This window comes from Lactuca saligna, chromosome 1 (assembly GCF_052625555.1).
Source record: "Lactuca saligna cultivar CGN05327 chromosome 1, ASM5262555v1, whole genome shotgun sequence".
Classification (NCBI taxonomy): domain Eukaryota; kingdom Viridiplantae; phylum Streptophyta; class Magnoliopsida; order Asterales; family Asteraceae; genus Lactuca; species Lactuca saligna.
Genome location: NC_136417.1, coordinates 21,203,458 through 21,222,371, shown reverse-complemented (window position 1 = coordinate 21,222,371; position 18,914 = coordinate 21,203,458). Strand labels below are relative to the sequence as shown.

General features: G+C 34.3%; 1 protein-coding gene across 3 annotated transcripts; it reads right to left on the bottom strand.

Moving 5' to 3' along the window:
* Nucleotides 1-12,416: 12,416 nt before the first annotated feature.
* LOC145027499 (calmodulin-binding protein 60 A-like) lies at nucleotides 12,417-15,963 on the bottom strand. 3 transcript variants are annotated; one of them, XM_078976913.1, is made up of 9 exons: nucleotides 15,532-15,963; nucleotides 15,343-15,406; nucleotides 15,145-15,224; nucleotides 14,972-15,035; nucleotides 14,345-14,421; nucleotides 13,937-14,271; nucleotides 13,533-13,693; nucleotides 13,224-13,427; nucleotides 12,417-13,155 (listed from the first exon to the last, which is right to left on the bottom strand). In XM_078976913.1, exons 1-9 carry the CDS (start codon nucleotides 15,627-15,629, stop codon nucleotides 12,667-12,669), a joined length of 1,572 nt encoding a protein of 523 aa, XP_078833039.1. In that variant the 5' UTR covers nucleotides 15,630-15,963; the 3' UTR covers nucleotides 12,417-12,666. The 3 variants fall into 3 exon arrangements, with proteins under 3 accessions (XP_078833039.1, XP_078833038.1, XP_078833040.1); XM_078976912.1 differs by having other exon boundaries at nucleotides 13,778-14,271; nucleotides 15,532-15,961; XM_078976914.1 differs by lacking the exons at nucleotides 14,972-15,035; nucleotides 15,145-15,224; nucleotides 15,343-15,406; nucleotides 15,532-15,963 and adding an exon at nucleotides 14,553-14,646 and having other exon boundaries at nucleotides 13,778-14,271.
* Between the last annotated feature and the right edge of the window lie 2,951 nt (nucleotides 15,964-18,914).

Here is an 18,914-nt window from a genome sequence, read left to right as displayed (position 1 = left end):
TATACTATTTCATTTTTGTGCAGAAAAAGATACAAATATTTATTTAGTTATCTTAATTCATATAATAATCGAGTAAATTTATAGTTACTTCGAAAAAGCAGTTTGTTTAAACATTTTCTGTACTTTTTTATCCGATAAATTTAATATTAAAAATATAATAAAATTAGTTTTGTGACTTTTGTCAAATCTTGTAAAAAAATAATTATTGGAATTTGTATTCACAAATAAATATAAGTGTAGTCCATTTATGACTTAACTAATCCAAAATATTCGTTATTCAAATATGTAGCACATCCAAAAACGTGCCTAAATCTCAACTATGCATAATGCTGGATTAAAAATATAGAACCCTGTTATAGTATATTTTTATGAACCCTTAACCCACAACCCCCAAACTTGTAAATGAACCTTCAATTTATTAACTGATAGGTGTATTTTCAACATCTTCTAACATTAAAACATATATTTTTGAATTTTAACAAAATGTTTTAAATAAACATACTATAGCAACATGATTAATTAATTACCTGTTTCCAATAAAACTTATTAAGACCCAAACATCTAAAATATGTTTTGATGATAATACAACATACATTTAAAATTTTGAATTTTACATAAACTATTTTTGTAAAATTAAGAAGTGTCTATAAACATTGATATATGACTCTAGCGTCGTCTTTACCAACAGACTGTTTTAGCGGGCTATATCATACCAAGTGGGATCGACCAACGTTAAAGGGTGGTTGTGTTCTACATCATAGTATGTTTCCATGTGATCAAGAAACTTTATTTATAAATATTTTGGAAGTTTATTTTGTCATTAATTTTTTTATTAAATTATACATTAAATTAAGCGTTTTTTTTTTTTTTTTTTTTTTTTTTTTTGTTACAAAAGGCAGTTTATTTATATTAAAAAATGACAACCATGATATCTAGTTTTGTTGGTTAGTGTTATTTGACTTGTAGTCAATAGTAATAATGGAAGGCATGAAAGCATAAATACTGATTGAACCCACAAGCCCGTGCCCGTGTGTGCATTAGGAGAGCGTGCTTTCCATAACTTAACCTTAGGATTTTTATAAATTCTAACTTAATCTGAAATAAGGTTTGATTAGAAGTAAAATTTAAATTTCATTTCATTTTTATGGTTAATCTTAAGTGGATAAAACACAAACATGTACAATTATATTTATTATTTTGCATAGAATTAGTAGTAAATACTTGATCAGTATCATCCTAAGAAGTAATATAATGTATGAATAAAAAACGGAAGCTTAGTCGATTAATTTATGGTTATCAGCTCCATAAAAACAAGTTTGAACTCGACTTATATAGAAAATCTAGGGTGTAAACGAGCTGAATAAACGAGACCAAAGTAAACTGGTGCAGTGATTCTCATTTAATTCGATATCAGTTTAATAATAATACATTTTTACTTTTTAAATAATGGTTTATGGTTGTAATTTCATATAGGAGGTCCACCGTTCAATTTCTAATACACCCACCACAATATCCAAAATATCACTAATGCTAAGTAATTTACCCCATTTTATGGGGTCTTGGAATAGGTTCATCATGTAATGTTCGGATGACACAATTTATTATTTTTTTAATATACTTAATTATTTTGGAAAACTAAAATCTACTTTAGTGTTCTCATATCTATAGAAACCATTATTTGTTGATGAAGATGAAAATATGTTGTTATTATGAGATTTGCTTTTCTTAAATATAGAAACAATTGATGGCTTTTGTGCAACTGTGCATGCTTGTAAACATATTCAAGTACAAAACATGGAGCAGGCTAAACAAAAGCAAACATTTGAACCAAACAAATAGACAAAAAGTAGAATAATTGACCAAACATCATTCATAAATGTTTTCTTTGCTCAGCCACCCCCAGCTCTACCAACTTTAAAGGAATTCAACAAGACAATCCTAATGAGACATAACATACCACCCCACCGCCATATATATATATATATATATATATATATATATATATATATATATATATATATATATATATATATATATATATATATATATATATATATATATATATATATATATATATATATATATATATGTGTGTGTGTGAAATCTTTTATGAACTCATAGTTTTCCAAAAATCCGAGAACTAAACGTATAACCGTTAGATACTTAGATCAAGATAAGCAACATTTAAAAAAACTCCTAATGATATGGCTAATAAAAATCAAATTTTCGAATATAAAAGAGTGCATATTTTTGTATTTAAAACAAAACTTGATTTTACAAAATTTTAAAAACATCAAAATTTTCAACTAAAAAAACATAAGATTTTTAATTTTAAAAAAAAATCCTACTACAAAGAACTATTTTCGAAGGCCAAATCCTAGGAAATGAATAGGAAACAAGTGTTATCGAGGGAAAAAATTCAAATGAAAACTATTCTAAGAGATTTTTGACAATTCTTTTGATTTTCCAGAAGCTTACTTTGGTTGGAAGTTAAAACACTTTTCACACACACTTACTTTGCTATGTTATTTTACATATGTAACACTCGGTTTTGGATTTGCTTCTTTATTCGGGGCTACGTCCCAATCTTTAGTGGTCATGAGGCTTAGGGCATTAGGGAAGGAAAAATTTGGCCTTTTTCGGGTGTGGGTGTTATGGTTTAAGTGATCCAAGTGTTCAATTGTGTCTTCGGAGGTCAATGGTATAATCGTAATTTGATAATTCGGTTTTTTATAAGTTTTGGATTTAATTTCGGTTAGTTTTTAGACTAAATAAAGTTTATACACATGTAGGGCTTCTCGTTACCTTTTCGTGAATATAAAGAACGTCCAAAACGGATAAGGGATGCAAAAGTTATGACCATTTGAAGTTAGATAGGTGTTGGGCGAAAACGGTTACACATGACGTACACGGGAATATGGTCGCGGGTACATTTGGGAACGCCCTGCATTCCACAAGGGAATGCGCTACGTTTGTCAAGCCAGATTAAAACCCTAAATTAGGGTCTTGAACCCTATTTAAAGACCTTAACTCACCTCCAAACCTGATTTCCTTCAGCCTCCATCCTCTCTAACCCTAAGAACGAAACCCTAGCCTCAATTTGAGTGATTCTTTAGTTTCAAAGTGATTTAAGTGTGTTTTTGGTGCTTGAGGAAGAAGAAGGAACTTCTTGAAGATTCATTGCTTGACTTGGAGCTTTTGGATCCAGGCTTTGTGCACGTAGATCTATCTTATGGAGGTATAAAGTCTCAACCTCGACAACTCTTTCATGTTGTCTAGATAACTGATATTTTGTTATGGTTTTGGTCCCTTTGAGGTGGTTCATGTGAATAGAAGTTACTCCAAAACCTTTGAGCTTCATATTCAGTACTTGTTGAGGTTATGGAGTCATAAAGTTTGGATCTTGATGGGTATAAACCTTTTATGCATGATTTGGTATTTATTTGATGAAGTTTGGGGATTAGGGTTTTGATTTGGGCCCCACTGAGTTATGTTAAGTCATAAAGTTGGAAACTTTATGACTTAAGAAGTCCCTTGAAATCAGATATGGAAGTTTGGATTGAGGTCTTAAGGTATTAAGAAGTTTTTAAGACATTTTGGGGTGATTTTGACCTTTGGGGTTCATGTTTGGTGTTGGGCTTCTTTAAGCCATGCAAAGGCTTAAAGCCTTCCAATTTATGGGTTAAGTCACTGTTATGGGACTCTTTTGGGGTTCTAGACATTAGACTTAATGGATTAAGTCCTTAGAATGAAAATTTGGAACTTAGCCTTGAGTCCCCGTCAATTTGTCCGTGACGAACACTGCATGTTCTTCTGATCAGTGGAGTTTTTGGTTGTTGGGCTTGGACTTAACTTTTGATGTAGGACTTGCTGATTTGGGCCTTGTGGTGTCATTTCAGTTTTGGGTTACCTATTTGGGCTTTGTTGCTTTGGGCCTTTTGGGCTACATGAGATCAACTGTTGGACTAAGGGAATCTTTGGGATTTAGGATAAGGCCCATATGGGTTGGGGCCAATTTAAAAAAATTAGGCCATTAATGGGACTTTGTGGGACTTTTGGTTTTGGGCATTTATGGTTTTTGGTCTTGGGCCTCAGTTTTGGTTCAAGTTGGGTTAGGGGTAAAATGGTCATTTTACCTCAAGTATGGTTTATGGATCATAGTTTGGAACCCAATTACTAATTAGGTGTTATCTTGGTATTGATAGCCCAGAGTAATCGTCAGGGCAACAACTAGGGATTTCTTTCAGCGAAATTCTGCATTCGAGGTGAGTCTCCTCACTGTTTTATGGGTCGAAGGCACCAATGCTGACCCATTTTGTTTATGTATTGTAGGAAGACCCGGGGGTAACCCTTGACAGTTTGTATGAAAGACTAGGAGGCGACTCCTGGAAAACTTTATGCAAGACCAGAGTCTGAACTCTGACAGTTAATTAGTTAAGTAGTGTAGATTGTATGCTAGTTGTCTTTGTGATGCTTACATGGAAGGACCAAATGTGGCTTCTGGCACTTGTCTGTAAGACCCAGGGTTTTGGCCCCCGGCCTGGCAAGGAAGACTATGAGGTGGTTTGTAGCATAATGGAAAAACTATGGTTGACACATAGCAATTTTATTGATTGATTGGATATGTCTGGTATGTTTGGCTCATGGTTATGTATCGTATGTGGTATTTTGGGGAACTCACTAAGCTTTGTGCTTACAGTTTATGGTCTATGGTTTCAGGTACTTCCGACTCGAAAGGGAAGGGCCCGACTTGATCGCAACTCACACACCTATGTTTTTCCGCAACTTATAATTTTGGGAATTACTCTGATAATTGTTTTACTTCGTAACACCTTAATGTTGGATAAATGTAAATGGATGTTGAATCTATATATATTAAAAATGAAATTTTTACCATTGATTTTCGGGAATGTTACAAGTTGGTATCAGAGCCTTGGTTTGAGGGATTCGAGCATACTTTCGAGTGTACCTGAACTTAAACTGAGGATCTGGTGAAGAGACAAAGTAAACAAAAAAAAATTCTAATCAAAGAAAGGGGTGTGATGCATGCAATCGGCCGAGCTCATGTAAGTGGTTCCCAGAATACCAATACATGTTTATTATGATATGTGATATGATTATGAGAATTGCATGCTAGATTAGGGCTAAGGATCTGCTCAGTATTTTATGATAGGAGAGTTGCCTTTATATGCCTGATTGTACGAGCTTTAGAATTGCATGCTAGTATGAACTTCTGATAAGTGGTTAGAAAGGCTTGATTAGTGCATGCTGGTTAGATCTTTTTTCCCGTTGTTTGAATGCTGCTTGCTCAGTGCTTTGTGGGACTCTTAGTGATGTGAATTGACTGCTAAGTGAATATGCTAAATCACATGTGGCACAAGTTAGATAATCTTAGAGTGATGGATTTGACCCTATTGCGCAACTCTTGTTTAATTACAACCGTTCTAGGGTTGAATCTCTTACTCGAAGGATTATATGATCTCTGTTGCATGTAGGGATGCCAAAGGGAGCGTAAATAGCTGCCCCCACCCCCGCCCCGCCCCTGAAATCAGTTGTTGCCCCTGCCCTGGATCCCCCGTTTACATAGCCCCCGGTTACCTCCATCGCCCTGTTCCCCTGGTTTATAGGCTTAAAATTCGATTTTCTTTCTAAAAAACTACTTTGTTTTAGGCTTAAAAGACTATTTTTAATAACTTTAAAAGCTTAAAACCTAACGTTTTAGAAACTAAAAAAATAACAACATTACAAATCGACAATTCCAACAATCTTACAAATATAAAATACAACAAATCCAACTTTACAAATATAAAATACTTACATGTCGAAAAATATATGATCAATTCACTACATCTTCAATATTCATTAATTGGAAACGGGAAAGTGAAACCTAACCTAAACCTAAAATTAGAAAATTTATTTTGTATATGTATTTTATATTAAATATACCCCCCCCCCCCCCCCCGCACGCGCGTGCGGGGGAGTACGAGATGGAAATACCGACTCCTGACCCCGGTTCCGAAAATAGACGGGTTTTACTTCTGCCCCCGACCCGCTCCCGCTCCCAATTTTTTCTTAATTTATAAATTTAGTCTCGTACGGTATCGGGGTCCCACGGGGGTTTTTGACATACCTAGTTGCATGTGAATATATTCATGAGGAAGCTAGTTGAAATTGGTGGGAGACCTTCAACAACTGAGGATTGGGTGAGGTCGGGAACCTAGGAGAGCCTAGGATGTGTTTCAGTGGGTTTGTAGTGTGGTTTAGTGAGTTTTGGTGCATTGGTTTGAGGAAGTGACTTAAAGGATTCGGGAGGATTGTTGAGGAAAGTATGGATAGGTATGGAAGGTAGTATTGGGCCTGTACTACTGAAAGTACATGATCCATACACATATCAGTGAGAGTCTTGTAGAATCTAGGAAGCTTATGGGAGGAGGATTCTTGGGCATGTTTTGATCATTGGCATGTTGTATTTCAGTTTGGAGATGAGCACTTAGGGAGGTGGTTCAGGTTTTAGCTTAGGTGCAAGTACTGAGCCGATTAAAAAGCAGTTGCATGAGTTCATCTCATCGGAGTTTTCTTGCGGTATTTCAGAGATCTTGGATGAGTGCTTGGGCGCGTTATGTGCTGAGATTATGGTTATTGCTGGAGCTCGCACTCTTTCATTTTGGGAGTTCCGTGCTTGTGGAGCTCCTGGGTTCCATGGGGAGAGGGACCCCATTGTCAGTAGGATGTGGTTCACGGATATGGCTAACACGTTCCGGATAGGGCACCCGATTGGTGGGAAGAGGTTAGAAGTGAGTTGGGTGATGATGTTGTTGATGCTATGTCATGGGATGACTTCTCGACCAGGTTCCGAGTTGAGTTTGTACCGGCGATTGAGGTGCAACAGTTGGCGTGAGAGTTTCTGGATCTCCACCACACTACTGAGACAGTGGTAGATATCACTGCCAAGTTCTGGGAGAAGGCTTTATTGGTACCGCAATATGCAGAAGATGAGGAAATGAAGAAAGTTAGGTATCATGATATGCTACGGGATGACATCACAAAGTTTATGAGTATTTTAGAGTGTGAGACCCTGAATGATATGGTTTCTAGAGCTCGTTTGGATGTGACATCCCCATTTTTCACGACCAGAAAAGACCGATTTCTTTATTCTTCATTTTCAAAATCAGAGTATTCTTTTAAGAAAAGTGTTGCGAAATTTTGTTCCCAAAAAAACATGATAAATATGTTATCAAATCATTTCCAAAGAAATGTATCTTTATTCATTTTAAAACTTTGGGATGTCAACATCAATACATAAACATAAGCATAAACAAAACTTACATTCATTTACATTAGTGATCTACGTCTCTTTAATCTCTTAGTGTACAAATAAACTGAGTGGGCCGGGTTGAGAAACCTAGTGAGTACATAGGGTTTTCAACCCATAATAATATAATTATTATGTTTAATCATCAAACAATCAACCCGATTACCCATCCCCATTATCTTCTTTATTCTTAAGGATCTACCCTAAGAATCATCTATCATTCATTCATTCATTCCTAAGGTTTATCCTAGGGAATACGCGCAAAGTCCATTACTGCTAATGTCATCTATTAGGCACAACTGCTAAATACTATCCTTTAGACGCAGCTGCCAGGATTGTGTTGTTCTCAACTAGGAGCAACTGCCAATATCATATATTAGGCGCAACTGCCAGGATTATGATGTTCTCTATTAGGCGCAACTGCCAATATTATCCTATAGGCGTATCTGCTAGGATGTTTAGAGTACATCGCATTTCAAAATCATCTACAGGTTGTGGTGAAGCTACTAATATTCATCTATATCATCTTTCACACCTCATCATTTATTTACCCATGCTCTACCCAACATTTTTGTAGATATAAAATACATTTACAGCTTTATACTTGAACAAAAAGGTTCGGATCTGAAAACAAAATACAACTACAGCCTAGATATGTAGAAAAGGTTCAGATCTGAAAACAACATACATCTAAATCCTAGATCTAAAGAAAAAGGTTCAAATTTGAAATCAAAATACATCTACATCCTAGATCTGAAGAAAAAGGTTTAGATCTGAAAACAAAATACATCTACATTCTAGATCTGAAGAAAAAGGTTCAGACCTAAAAAAAAAATACATCTACATCCTAAATCTGAAGAAAAAGGTTCAGATCTGAAAACAAAATACATCTACATCCTACACCTGAAGAAAAAGGTTCAGATCTAAAAACAAAATACATATACGGTTTAGATTTGAAAAACAAAGAAGTTTAAATCTTTCATCTAGCACAGATCTTAAGTAAATATGCACACATAGCACACAATTTATATAAAATACTTCATATCTATGTGTAATATGAAAGTAACGATGCACTCACCTGATATGGAGTCATTCAGAAAGAACTTCGTTTCTTAAAACAATCTTCTCTGACGAAGTCGGGAGGTTTGCTTAAAAACCGGGCTCTGCCGAGGCAAAATTTCAAACTGAAAAACTCTTTTTCTTGGAGCCTTCGGGTGCTCTGGGGCTTTCTTCTAGTGCTAGGGAGGTACCCTAGGCTTTGGGGGGGGGGGGGGTTAGGGAAGTTTGAGAGAGTGTAAAGAGTGAATGAATGAGGGAATTTGCAATGAAATCCGGGCAGCCTCACATCTATTTGTAGGGAAACTGGCCTGGTCTACGCAGCGCGTTCCTCGGAGAAATGCAGTGCGTTCTGGTGGGTACGTGTCTAAAGTCTACTGGGGCTTAGGGATTAAGCAAATAAAATTAATGTAAGTGGTGTTTGGGGAATAAGTAACTTGGAGGGAATTTGCGTCCAACTTTTATGCTTCATCTTTAAGGTCGATTTTAGATATGATAAATGCAGAATTAGCAAAAAGGCCCTCTCACATAAGTCGTAGGAAATTTCGTCTAGTTTTCAAAACAGTTTGAATCTCGCCAATTGGACTTATGAGTCATCAGATATACCCGAGACACTGAAGATGGGTCAATTTGCCAACAATATCCTTTTTGCATCTTTTCAGCTCCATTTTCTTCCTTTTGCATTCCAGCTCCCATTTTAATTGTAATTGAATATTTCAAAGCGTATTAAGTATCTTTTAGTTCTAAATAACATAAAAACATGGTATAAAATAATAAGAAAACATCATAAATATATGCATAAAATAGACGTTATTAGATACAATGGACTTAGGAAGCTTAGTTAAACTCGTGGCAAGAACATAGTTACCTTATGCCAGAATATGGAAACCATAGGATCGGATTCAACGAGAAAGTGTTTTAATAGTACGAACGTTTGAAGTCATCATCTAAATTACATATAGAGATGCTTAGAAGAGGGTTGTTTGAGATGGACCATGTCGATTAAGATAGGTGGTATGCACTTTCTTAGGGTTGCAGATGTATCGGCAGTATAAATAAAGGGATTAATAAATCAACTTGATGATCCAGTTTAACCAAACAGTCTTGATGTCAGCGATAGCAGTTAAGATTAACTATGAGCCCCTAGCGTAAAACATCAAGAGTTCAATTTTACGAGTGACTCAATGTCAAAAATACATAAGTAGTAGTAGCCGTTGGAGATTCAATTGTAAAGACGTCTCTTTAGATCTCAATAAAAGATAGACCTGTAAGGAAAATATCTAAGGATTTCACATGAGGTTCAGAACCGCAGTAAAACAGTAGGATATTGTCGAAGAACTTTTCAAGTTCTTAGGATGCAAGGTTCGGTTGGTGATAGGAAACACAAAAGGATCGTAAGAAAGTAGTATGAATTCCTAGAACTCGTTCGTTAAGTTAAGAGTCACATTAAATAGATCGTCGAGTGCAACTGCTTATGCATCATTGGTCTTCAGGGTGTGATATGTATCTGGTTTAGTTATTCCTTTAGATAATGAGCGTAAGAATTAATATAAAACTAGGAGCAAGGTTCAACATTCGTAAGATAATTTAGGACGACGAATAAGCTATAGTGTTTCGACGAAATAAATTAAGGACCTCTAATCAGTTGTATCAAGAAAATTTTAAATAGCAAGGATCTGTTATGATAAGTATATGTCAAGAAAGGATGAAGATTGAGTTCCTTTAAGGACAGTCGGGTAATGGTTGTGAGTCTTTAAGATCACTGAAAGGTCGATCACGAGTCTTTAGTTCCAGTAAGGATGATGACAAGAGTGGTTTGGTATCGTGATACCGGTAGTAGGTTAGTGTTGCAACATATCGTAAGCGGACATAAGGACAAATTGCATAAACAATAGTTATACCCCGATATAGGAAGAATAGTTAGAGCCTTGCAAGAAGGTTATTCGTAACCTAGTGTTCGGTTAAACCAAGTAGGTTGAAAGATAAGCAAACCTTATTATTAGTCCATCACCAATATTAAATTATTGGTTCCCGTGTTTTCAATCCAGTAAAACTGTTATAGTAGTTTTGGTTAAAATTCAAGATGATGGAACACCTAAGCTAAGTGTTTTAAGGACAAACCCATAAGAATTTTAGAGGCATGTTCCGAAAGGTGGATCTCGTTAGGAAGTCGAAGATAAAGTTTCATAGTTAAGCACTTTGTATCGAGTCAACTGTGTCGACATTCTATGTCTGAAGGCGATTGTCAATTAGAGCGTATAATTTATGGGAGTCCAAATCGACGAATTCTCGATTTTGGAAGACTTCGCAAAGAGATCAGGAGTACGTCTAAGATAGAAAATGAAGTTCTATGAGACATATAAATGCGACGACATCGACTTAATCACGAATTTATCTCGATAACTCCGATAAGATAACGTCAAGGTGCACCACGAGCAGGATTTCGAGGACAAAATCATTGTAAGTGAGGGAGAATTATAACACCTCATTTTTACCATTCCATAGGATTCAATATAAACAAATGTTTATAAAGTTTAAAGTAGAATATATTACTCTGTATCCCTAGAAAAATAGGTAAAATAAATTGAATCGTTCGTAAATCGAAAAAATAAGTGTGTCAATATATATATATATATATATATATATATATATATATATATATATATATATATATATATATATATAGCTAGGTTATAATGTGGATGGACAACTATTGTGTGGACATGTGGACAATGCTATTATATGAGAATTACTGAGAGAATAGGTTGTTTAGTAATGTGAATACATCTAACCTCACACAACTATTGTCATTTTCATGCATTCTTACTAATTCTTATTCGTTTTTGTTCCCACACATCGTTTTTCACTCATTTTCATTCTTACAAAATATGATTCAATAAACATTCTGATAGAATGAGAATAATAAAAAAAAAAGTCTATAATAACCTTATAGATGATTTAATTAGTGAGAATGCGTGATAATGACAATAATTATGCAAGATTGAACGTATTGATATTATCAAACAACATATTTTCTTTTTTCATTTTCACAAAATAGCACTGTCCACACGTCCGCACAATAGATGTCAATCCACATTTGAGCTTAGCTCTCTCTCTCTCTCTCTCCATATATATATATATATATATATATATATATATATATATATATATATATATATATATATATATATATATATATATATATATATATATATATATATATATATATAGGAGAAGGTTAATGCGAAAATGAAAATAATTTGCGAAAACAAGGAAAACTTATGAGATTGTGCCACCTCAACATTATATTTTTGGACAACAATTAATCCAAATTTTGAAATACATGATGATAATCCTCCTTAATAAATCAAGGTTTTTTTTGGCACATGTCATCTCCTCTTTCATTTGGACACATGTCATTTTCTATAATTTTTTGAATTTTTTATTTTCCACTTGTCATTTTATTGTATTTTTCATTTTATGAAATTAAAATTTCACATTTAATATGTAAGGTAATATATATGTAAGGTATTTATTAGAAAATATTTATATATGTAATGTATTCAATGTATTAAAGCTTTATTAATTTTAATAATTTAATTTTTTTTATAAATTTAAACTTCTCAAATTGTTAAAATTTCATATTTAATTTTTTTAAAATAAACCCTTGTAATACATGGGTCTCACACCTAGTCGATAATAGATGAGAAATTGTATCATATTAGCAAAATATGATTTTTGATATTTTTATTATGATTTCGTGAATTTAAAAATGGTTAAGAACGTGAAAAAAAAAAGTAATTATTAAAAACGTTTTTAAATTTATATTATTATAACACAATCCAATGTAAACTTACTATCTTTAATTTATTGTTAATAAATCTGATTTTTGACATTTCATTAATCAAATCAAGTATTTACTTAAATATAATGAAATAGTCAGGTAATTTATCAATATAAAATCTGTTTTATTACATTGTTTGTTATAAATTTAAGAGTAAACTACAAAAATGATCCTTGTAGTTGGCAATTATCGGGACATAAAAGATAAAAAGAAAACACACAACAAAATATTATAGTTTTCAAATAAATACAGAAACAACTAGAAATCCTTTGAAACAACTTGACACGTAACGATCTTAATCTACAACAGAAATAAAAAACACGACCATCAACTCCTCGACTTTGCAAGGGTCGGAAATTATTTACAAAAACATAAACGACTATAAGGTCCACCTCTCTACGTACACTTAGACATTTAAAAAGCACCTCATATTACAATTTACAAACCAGATTCTCTAAATCTGCATGGGCTGGATTGGGCTGCAATGACCATTTGTAGCAGTTGATAGACTGCGTACTTTTGAAAAGATGGAAATCCATCCTACCACACACCATATAGTCTTCCATTTTTGTGCATGTGAGAAATTAAGATACTGCATATAATCTTCATCCTCAGTATCCATATCATCTCTTGGTTTTTTAGGGGAGTAATTTGAGATAACATGTTCAAATTCAGATGCAGGCCGTTTGGGGCTTTGACTTGATTGACCGGTTTGTCCAACAATAATATTATTTTTACAGTGGTTGTGGTTCTCGATGGTTGTAATAAGACCTGTGTGATTGTTTTTCTGAGGAATCGCCAAGTTAAGAAGGCCATTAGGGAGTGAGTTCAGTGTGGAAGTGGTGGGTGGCTGAAGATGGTTAATCAGAGAAGCCTCATCGTTGAAAGAAACGAGTTCCTCCCAGTGTTCAGATGCCGATACTACTAGCTTTTCACCATCAGCCTGACGGGAAAGAAAATCAATTAAAACCAGTTCAAATATTTTATGAAATAAAGGAATTATCAACATACCTTTTTCTCGTTGGAAAGCTTATCCAAAGGAAGGAAGAGAGAATCGGAAACTAATCCCACCAAATGTCCATAAACATTAAAAGCCACACCATGTTTGTTTTGATCATCTCTTGAATTAAGGTACAAGTATATCCCATTATCATCCTTACACTTGTGTGCATGGTCCATTATGATCTTCCAGTCGTTAGGACGAACCTTAAGTATCTGCAGATAGGGCAATATTAATTAATGACATGATTGTTACTATGATCGAGCAATTAAGTAAGCACTCGGATAGAAACTGAAACAAAAAACAAGCAAAAAAGTTACATCTTTGAGCTTCTCTGGATTAATTGCATTGAGAGCACGGAGGTCCATCACAGTTTTTATGTTCGCTTTTACCAAACGTTTAAAGCAATCACTACGATGGTTGATCCCGCGTAATCGATACACATTGTCGGATCTGGATGGATTCTCATGCTTGTTGTAATCTGAAAAGTGAAAACAGAAGCCATGGAAATATAATATCAATTATCAAATCAAATGTATAAAATAAAACATATATAGGTACATACTGAAATTGCGCTTGTCTTTAAGGAGAAAGGATTCTGTTTTTCCTTCTTTTACCCTAGTGCCAAAAACAGCATCCTTTGACCTTGCACCCAGCCTACAGCGTCTCTTTCCCTTCCAGGTTGAATTGTGTGTAAATGAAATCATATTTACATGAACAATACCTTCTTTTAGTTTTAGGGAAGTGTTTCCTTGAAGTACTTTCTTTCCATTCCATTCATGGATGATCTTATTGTTAAATTCACAAGAAGTCCAATTGATCTCTGTTTCCAAATCATTACAATCGCCCTCATCAAGAACGACTATTTCAATTTCTGTTTCAGCTTCAGCCCCAGTCGTGACAATCTGCCCTGAGCTTTGATTAACCAAAGCTACTACAAAGGGTTTATCGTCTTTTCCTTGAATATTTTTGCTTGTAGAAACGGGTGTAGAGATTCCGTTTAAGAACTGGAATTGGAAAACCCATGATCCTGAACTACTTGCTGTGTTACCAGAATTCCTGATAAAATTACAAGTATGTGTAAGCCAAATTTGTAGTTATCAAAAAGATCTACTAATGTTTTATTCTTTACCATGTCATGTCCCTCCACAGATCCAAGCCAGATTTCTCTTTTATCATCAAAAGAAATTTTTGCTGCATTGTGTTGATCTGGGACACATTAAGCAAGAGTAAGTGTTATTCATGGTACTCACTCGGTATATGACAATCTTATCTACAACATTGATGGACAAGGGTTGAATGGTAAAATAATTGCAAGATGAACTCAACAAAGGAAAAACCTTGAATCAAAGAAACCCCCTTGTAGTGTGCTTGGTTTATCGGAATTCCCTAGACCTAGCCCAAACTACTTCACAAACAAAATTCTCATTTACAGTTATATATATATATATATATATATATATATATATATATATATATATATATATATATATATATATATATATATATATATATATATATATATATACACCCAAATTGTGTATGCTTTTGAACTAACATATTTAGTAAGAAACTATATAAGCTAATGACAGTAAGGTCATTTGCACAACTAGAATCAGAAACACAAACAAGTCTTATAATATTTTATTGAACTTTGTAGAGTGTAAGTATAATGTATTGTAAGAAAAAATGATAAAGTTATGTGGATTGTAAAAAGATAAAGTGAGAATCTATTGATGAGAGAGAGAGAGAGAGTTACATCTGCAGAAATTATAGGCCATAAAGTTCCCTTACATAAGTTGACCATTTGCTCCATTTCGCCCCTGTGAAATAATTCAGGAACATATTATGCATTACTGATTCCAGTGTAATTCATAAGCACCGGAAAAGAATATACAGATTTTAGCAGAAAAGGTATAAGAATCTTATTACTCTGTTGAAGCAGTAACCCTTGCGAGTTCATCAATTAAATTTGTCCTTGCTCCTGCTCCATGGTTGTTATCATCTTCAGACTGTTGATTAACCACCGCCATTTTCAATTTAATTTCTCCAAACATAAAAGATTGTGTAAACGAGAGAGAGAGAGAGAGAGAGAGAGAGAGAGAGAGAGAGAGAGAGATTTAATTTCACATTGACATGAATCGTAGGCCACATCATTTGAAGGTATAGGTGAATCAACCGCTCTATTTCCGCCCTGCGAAAACAGCGACGAGAAAAGTAAACACTTGATGAGAAGATCGTGCAGTCTCATGTAACTAATTTGAGTTTAGTTCTTAAGCTAGAACATATAAAATTAGGAAAAAATATAAATTTTCGTACTCTTTTGAAGCATTAACCCTAGCGACATCAATTGAAGTTGTGCTCCCTCCTGTTCCATGGTTGTTATCATCTTCCAACTGCTGATTTACCACCACCATTTTCAAATTGTTGAAGCTCAAAGTGTGTGTGTGTGTTTTCGAAAGGCGTTAACGCAACTGATTTGCTCGTGCAATCGAGCTCCGACTTTTATCGATAAAACGGAGCAAATGAAATGGCCCACCACACCGCGTTGATCTCATGCGCCATCACTAAACTGTCTAAACAATAAAAAAAGTGTGGTGATCGCCAACGATGATGCACCACGGACCTTTTTTGGGTTCGTTATAAGCAGTTATATGCAGAATCTTTAAAGTTGCTCTTTGCCACCAACGAAATGTCTTTTTTTAGATAGCCCCTCTAGGGTTGGTTGGGATAGAAAGTTCAAAGGAACATCATTCTAATCCTGATGGATCCATATTTTTAGTTTATTCTTTTATTTTATGAATAATTCATGTTTATACATTACTAAAAGCAATACTATTACTATTTAAATAATAAATTCACTTTTTCAATAACTCGTTTTGAACCAGTGAGTTTTGGGATTGACACGTCAATTATTATCTTTGAAACCGATCAAAACTCTAAAGTAGTACACATCAAATGTGATAACATGCTTTGCATGTCATAGGTTAACTATAACATATACTATGATATTTAAAATAGAAACATGCTCAATGCCTTACCCAATCAAGAGTGGTTCGGACTAATGATACCAAATGAGATTTTGAGTTCAAATGTTTTTAAATGCGTGTATATATTTTTCATAAAAAAAACTTAATGGATGTTTCATATAGAGTAAATGATTTGACTTTCATCATTATATGAATTTCATTTAAGTGTTGAATTGACAATACAATGCCCTTTCCTTTGGTTTATATGGAGCAGGAATGAACATTTGGACCAAAAAATTGAATCGGAACCAGAATCGAATAAGGAGTGATTGAGATATTCGGTTTGGTTCCCAGTTCTTAGTTTAAGTGTTTGTTCGTTTGTTGGTTTTTTCGATTCTGGTCTAGTTCTGGTTCCGAACACCTTCTTAGATAACACATTTCTTAATAGAGCTGAACTGAATAATAACCGATTAAACTATTCGATTTAGTTCCTTGTTCTTAGTTTAAAGTTTATTTAGTTCTGGACCAAATAACATTCTTAGATAGACTTTTCTATTTTATGACCAAAGAGATCAATGGGGGATGGAATTGGATCTCAGAGGGTAATTTTCAGCATCTTTCGCTAGATCTTATTTAGATAGTGGCACTCTCGATAAACTTTTTTCCTTCAAGATGGAACTCTATTGTTCTTCTAAAGTTGAATGCATTAACTTGTATCTACACAAATAAAGTTGGTTGATAAAAAGATTGATGTTGATACTGTGTTATACCCTATTTTGTGTCTCTCATAATGATCCTATTGACGATCTCTTCATAATTTGTCAAGTTGTGAGACAAATTTGGAGTCAAATAGGAAGGTGGTGGGAACTAAATACCACTTATCATACCACGATTGTAGATTGACCAATTCGTTAGGATAAAACAACCTTGAATGTAGCTCAAAGAAAATCGTTTGATATAGTTAGTATGGGTGTTCGCGGTGCGGTTCGGTGCAGTTTATCCTCAAAACCGCAAACCGCACCGCATATGCGGTTTGTTATTTTTGGGAACCACAGACCGTACCACAAAAGTAATAAACCACGTTATGCGGTGCGGTTTTGTGCGGATAGTTTTGCGGTTTTTGTGCGGTTTATTTGATTTCATAAACATAAATATTAAATTTAGTTTTAAACATAATAAGTGTGTGGTGCTTTATATTCTATGAAGAAATGATTAATTGCCTGTATAAGCATCTTCTTTATGCTTAACATCAAAATATTTTACAATATTTTAAAATTATAATATGAACTTATGGTACTGTAAACACATATTTTTGATATAGTTGGTTTACCATTTTGACTCATGTTTATCAATCGAAATCTCATAAACATTATTAAGGGTATTAAAAGTGGTAAACATCTAGGGTGTTGTGTGTGTGTGTCTATATATATATATATATATATATATATATATATATATATATATATATATATATATATATATATATATATGTTGCAGTGTGTTTGAACCGCGCTTTGGTAACTATAAACCGCATAGTGCAGTTTATGAAAACTACAAACCGCAAACCGCACCACGAGTATCCAAAACCGCATTATGCGGTGCGGTATGGGCGGTTTATGCGGTTTGTGTCACGGTGTGGTGCGGTGCAGGCGGTTTCTGCAGTTTGATGCACACCCCTAATAGTCAGTATCACAATTCTTTGGAATTTCTGAAACAACATTGTGTTGGAGCGGTTAAACCAAGGAAACGGAGATTTTCGATAAGAATGTTTCCTAATCATCTTTTTGGCTTTTTATTAGCAAGCAAAAAGTATATAATGAATTGTGTGACAACCCGAAATTTATTTTGTACGAACCATTTAAAAATAAATCAATTCAGATTTATTTATGTTCACGTTAGTATTATTTTGGGTCTAACTGAATATTCTAAGCTCAGTACAATCGATTTTTGGGTTCAAAAATGAGGTTTTCAAAGTCAAAGCATAGCATCCGGTCCAAACACCCCTTCGAGAGGAGTGTACGACCGCAAACTCAAGTTTACGACCGCAAACTCAAGTTTACGACCGCAAACACTACCCTATAAATAGGGTACTTAGTCGTCATTTCACCCTTTACCCACTCCAAAGACTTTCTCTCTCTCTCTCTCTCTCTCTCTCTCTCTCTCTACCATCGAATTATCTTCAAGATCTTCAAGATGTAAGTGTTTTTCCACCTTGATTATTGCTACAAATCTTTATTCTAGTGATGAATCCATGTCTTATCTCATAAATTTCATCATTTGCTAGATCTTCTCTCACCAAGAACACCAATAACACACACTAGTTTTTGGTGGCTAAAAACCTTATTCCAAACTTCCTAATAGTAAGTAACTACCTCCTATGCTTGATATCTACTAGAAAACTTTGATTTTCACCTAGAAAAACCTGAGCACGAAAGGTTTAAGGCCGTAAAACCATGTGTACGGCCGTACACCCCTCATTGGTCGTAAACCCTAGTAATTGGTCAAAGATTGACCTTAAACACCTTTTTTTTCGGCCGCAAACTCCCCATCTTCAAATCGTACGTGATTCTAACACTTAGTTTCGAGTGTTTCCTAGTCCCTAAGGTGATTTCCTCGCATAACTAATAGTGTTATACCCTCATCTAATACATGTATGTGCTACTATATGTGAAATAGGATCCGTTTGTGTCCGAGGTTTTCTTTTTGCATTCAGCATTCCTACCAACTTACCTT

What these genes read in the sequence shown, in the direction of transcription:
- LOC145027499 (XM_078976912.1), bottom strand. Translation starts at nt 15,629, where the DNA reads ATGGTGGTGGTAAATCAGCAGTTGGAAGATGATAACAACCATGGAACA. An exon ending in AGGGTTAATGCTTCAAAAGA is followed by an intron (nt 15,407 to 15,531) that starts GTACGAAAATTT and finishes CTGTTTTCGCAG; the next exon opens with GGCGGAAATAGAGCGGTTGA. An exon ending in AGGGTTACTGCTTCAACAGA is followed by an intron (nt 15,036 to 15,144) that starts GTAATAAGATTC and finishes ATTATTTCACAG; the next exon opens with GGGCGAAATGGAGCAAATGG.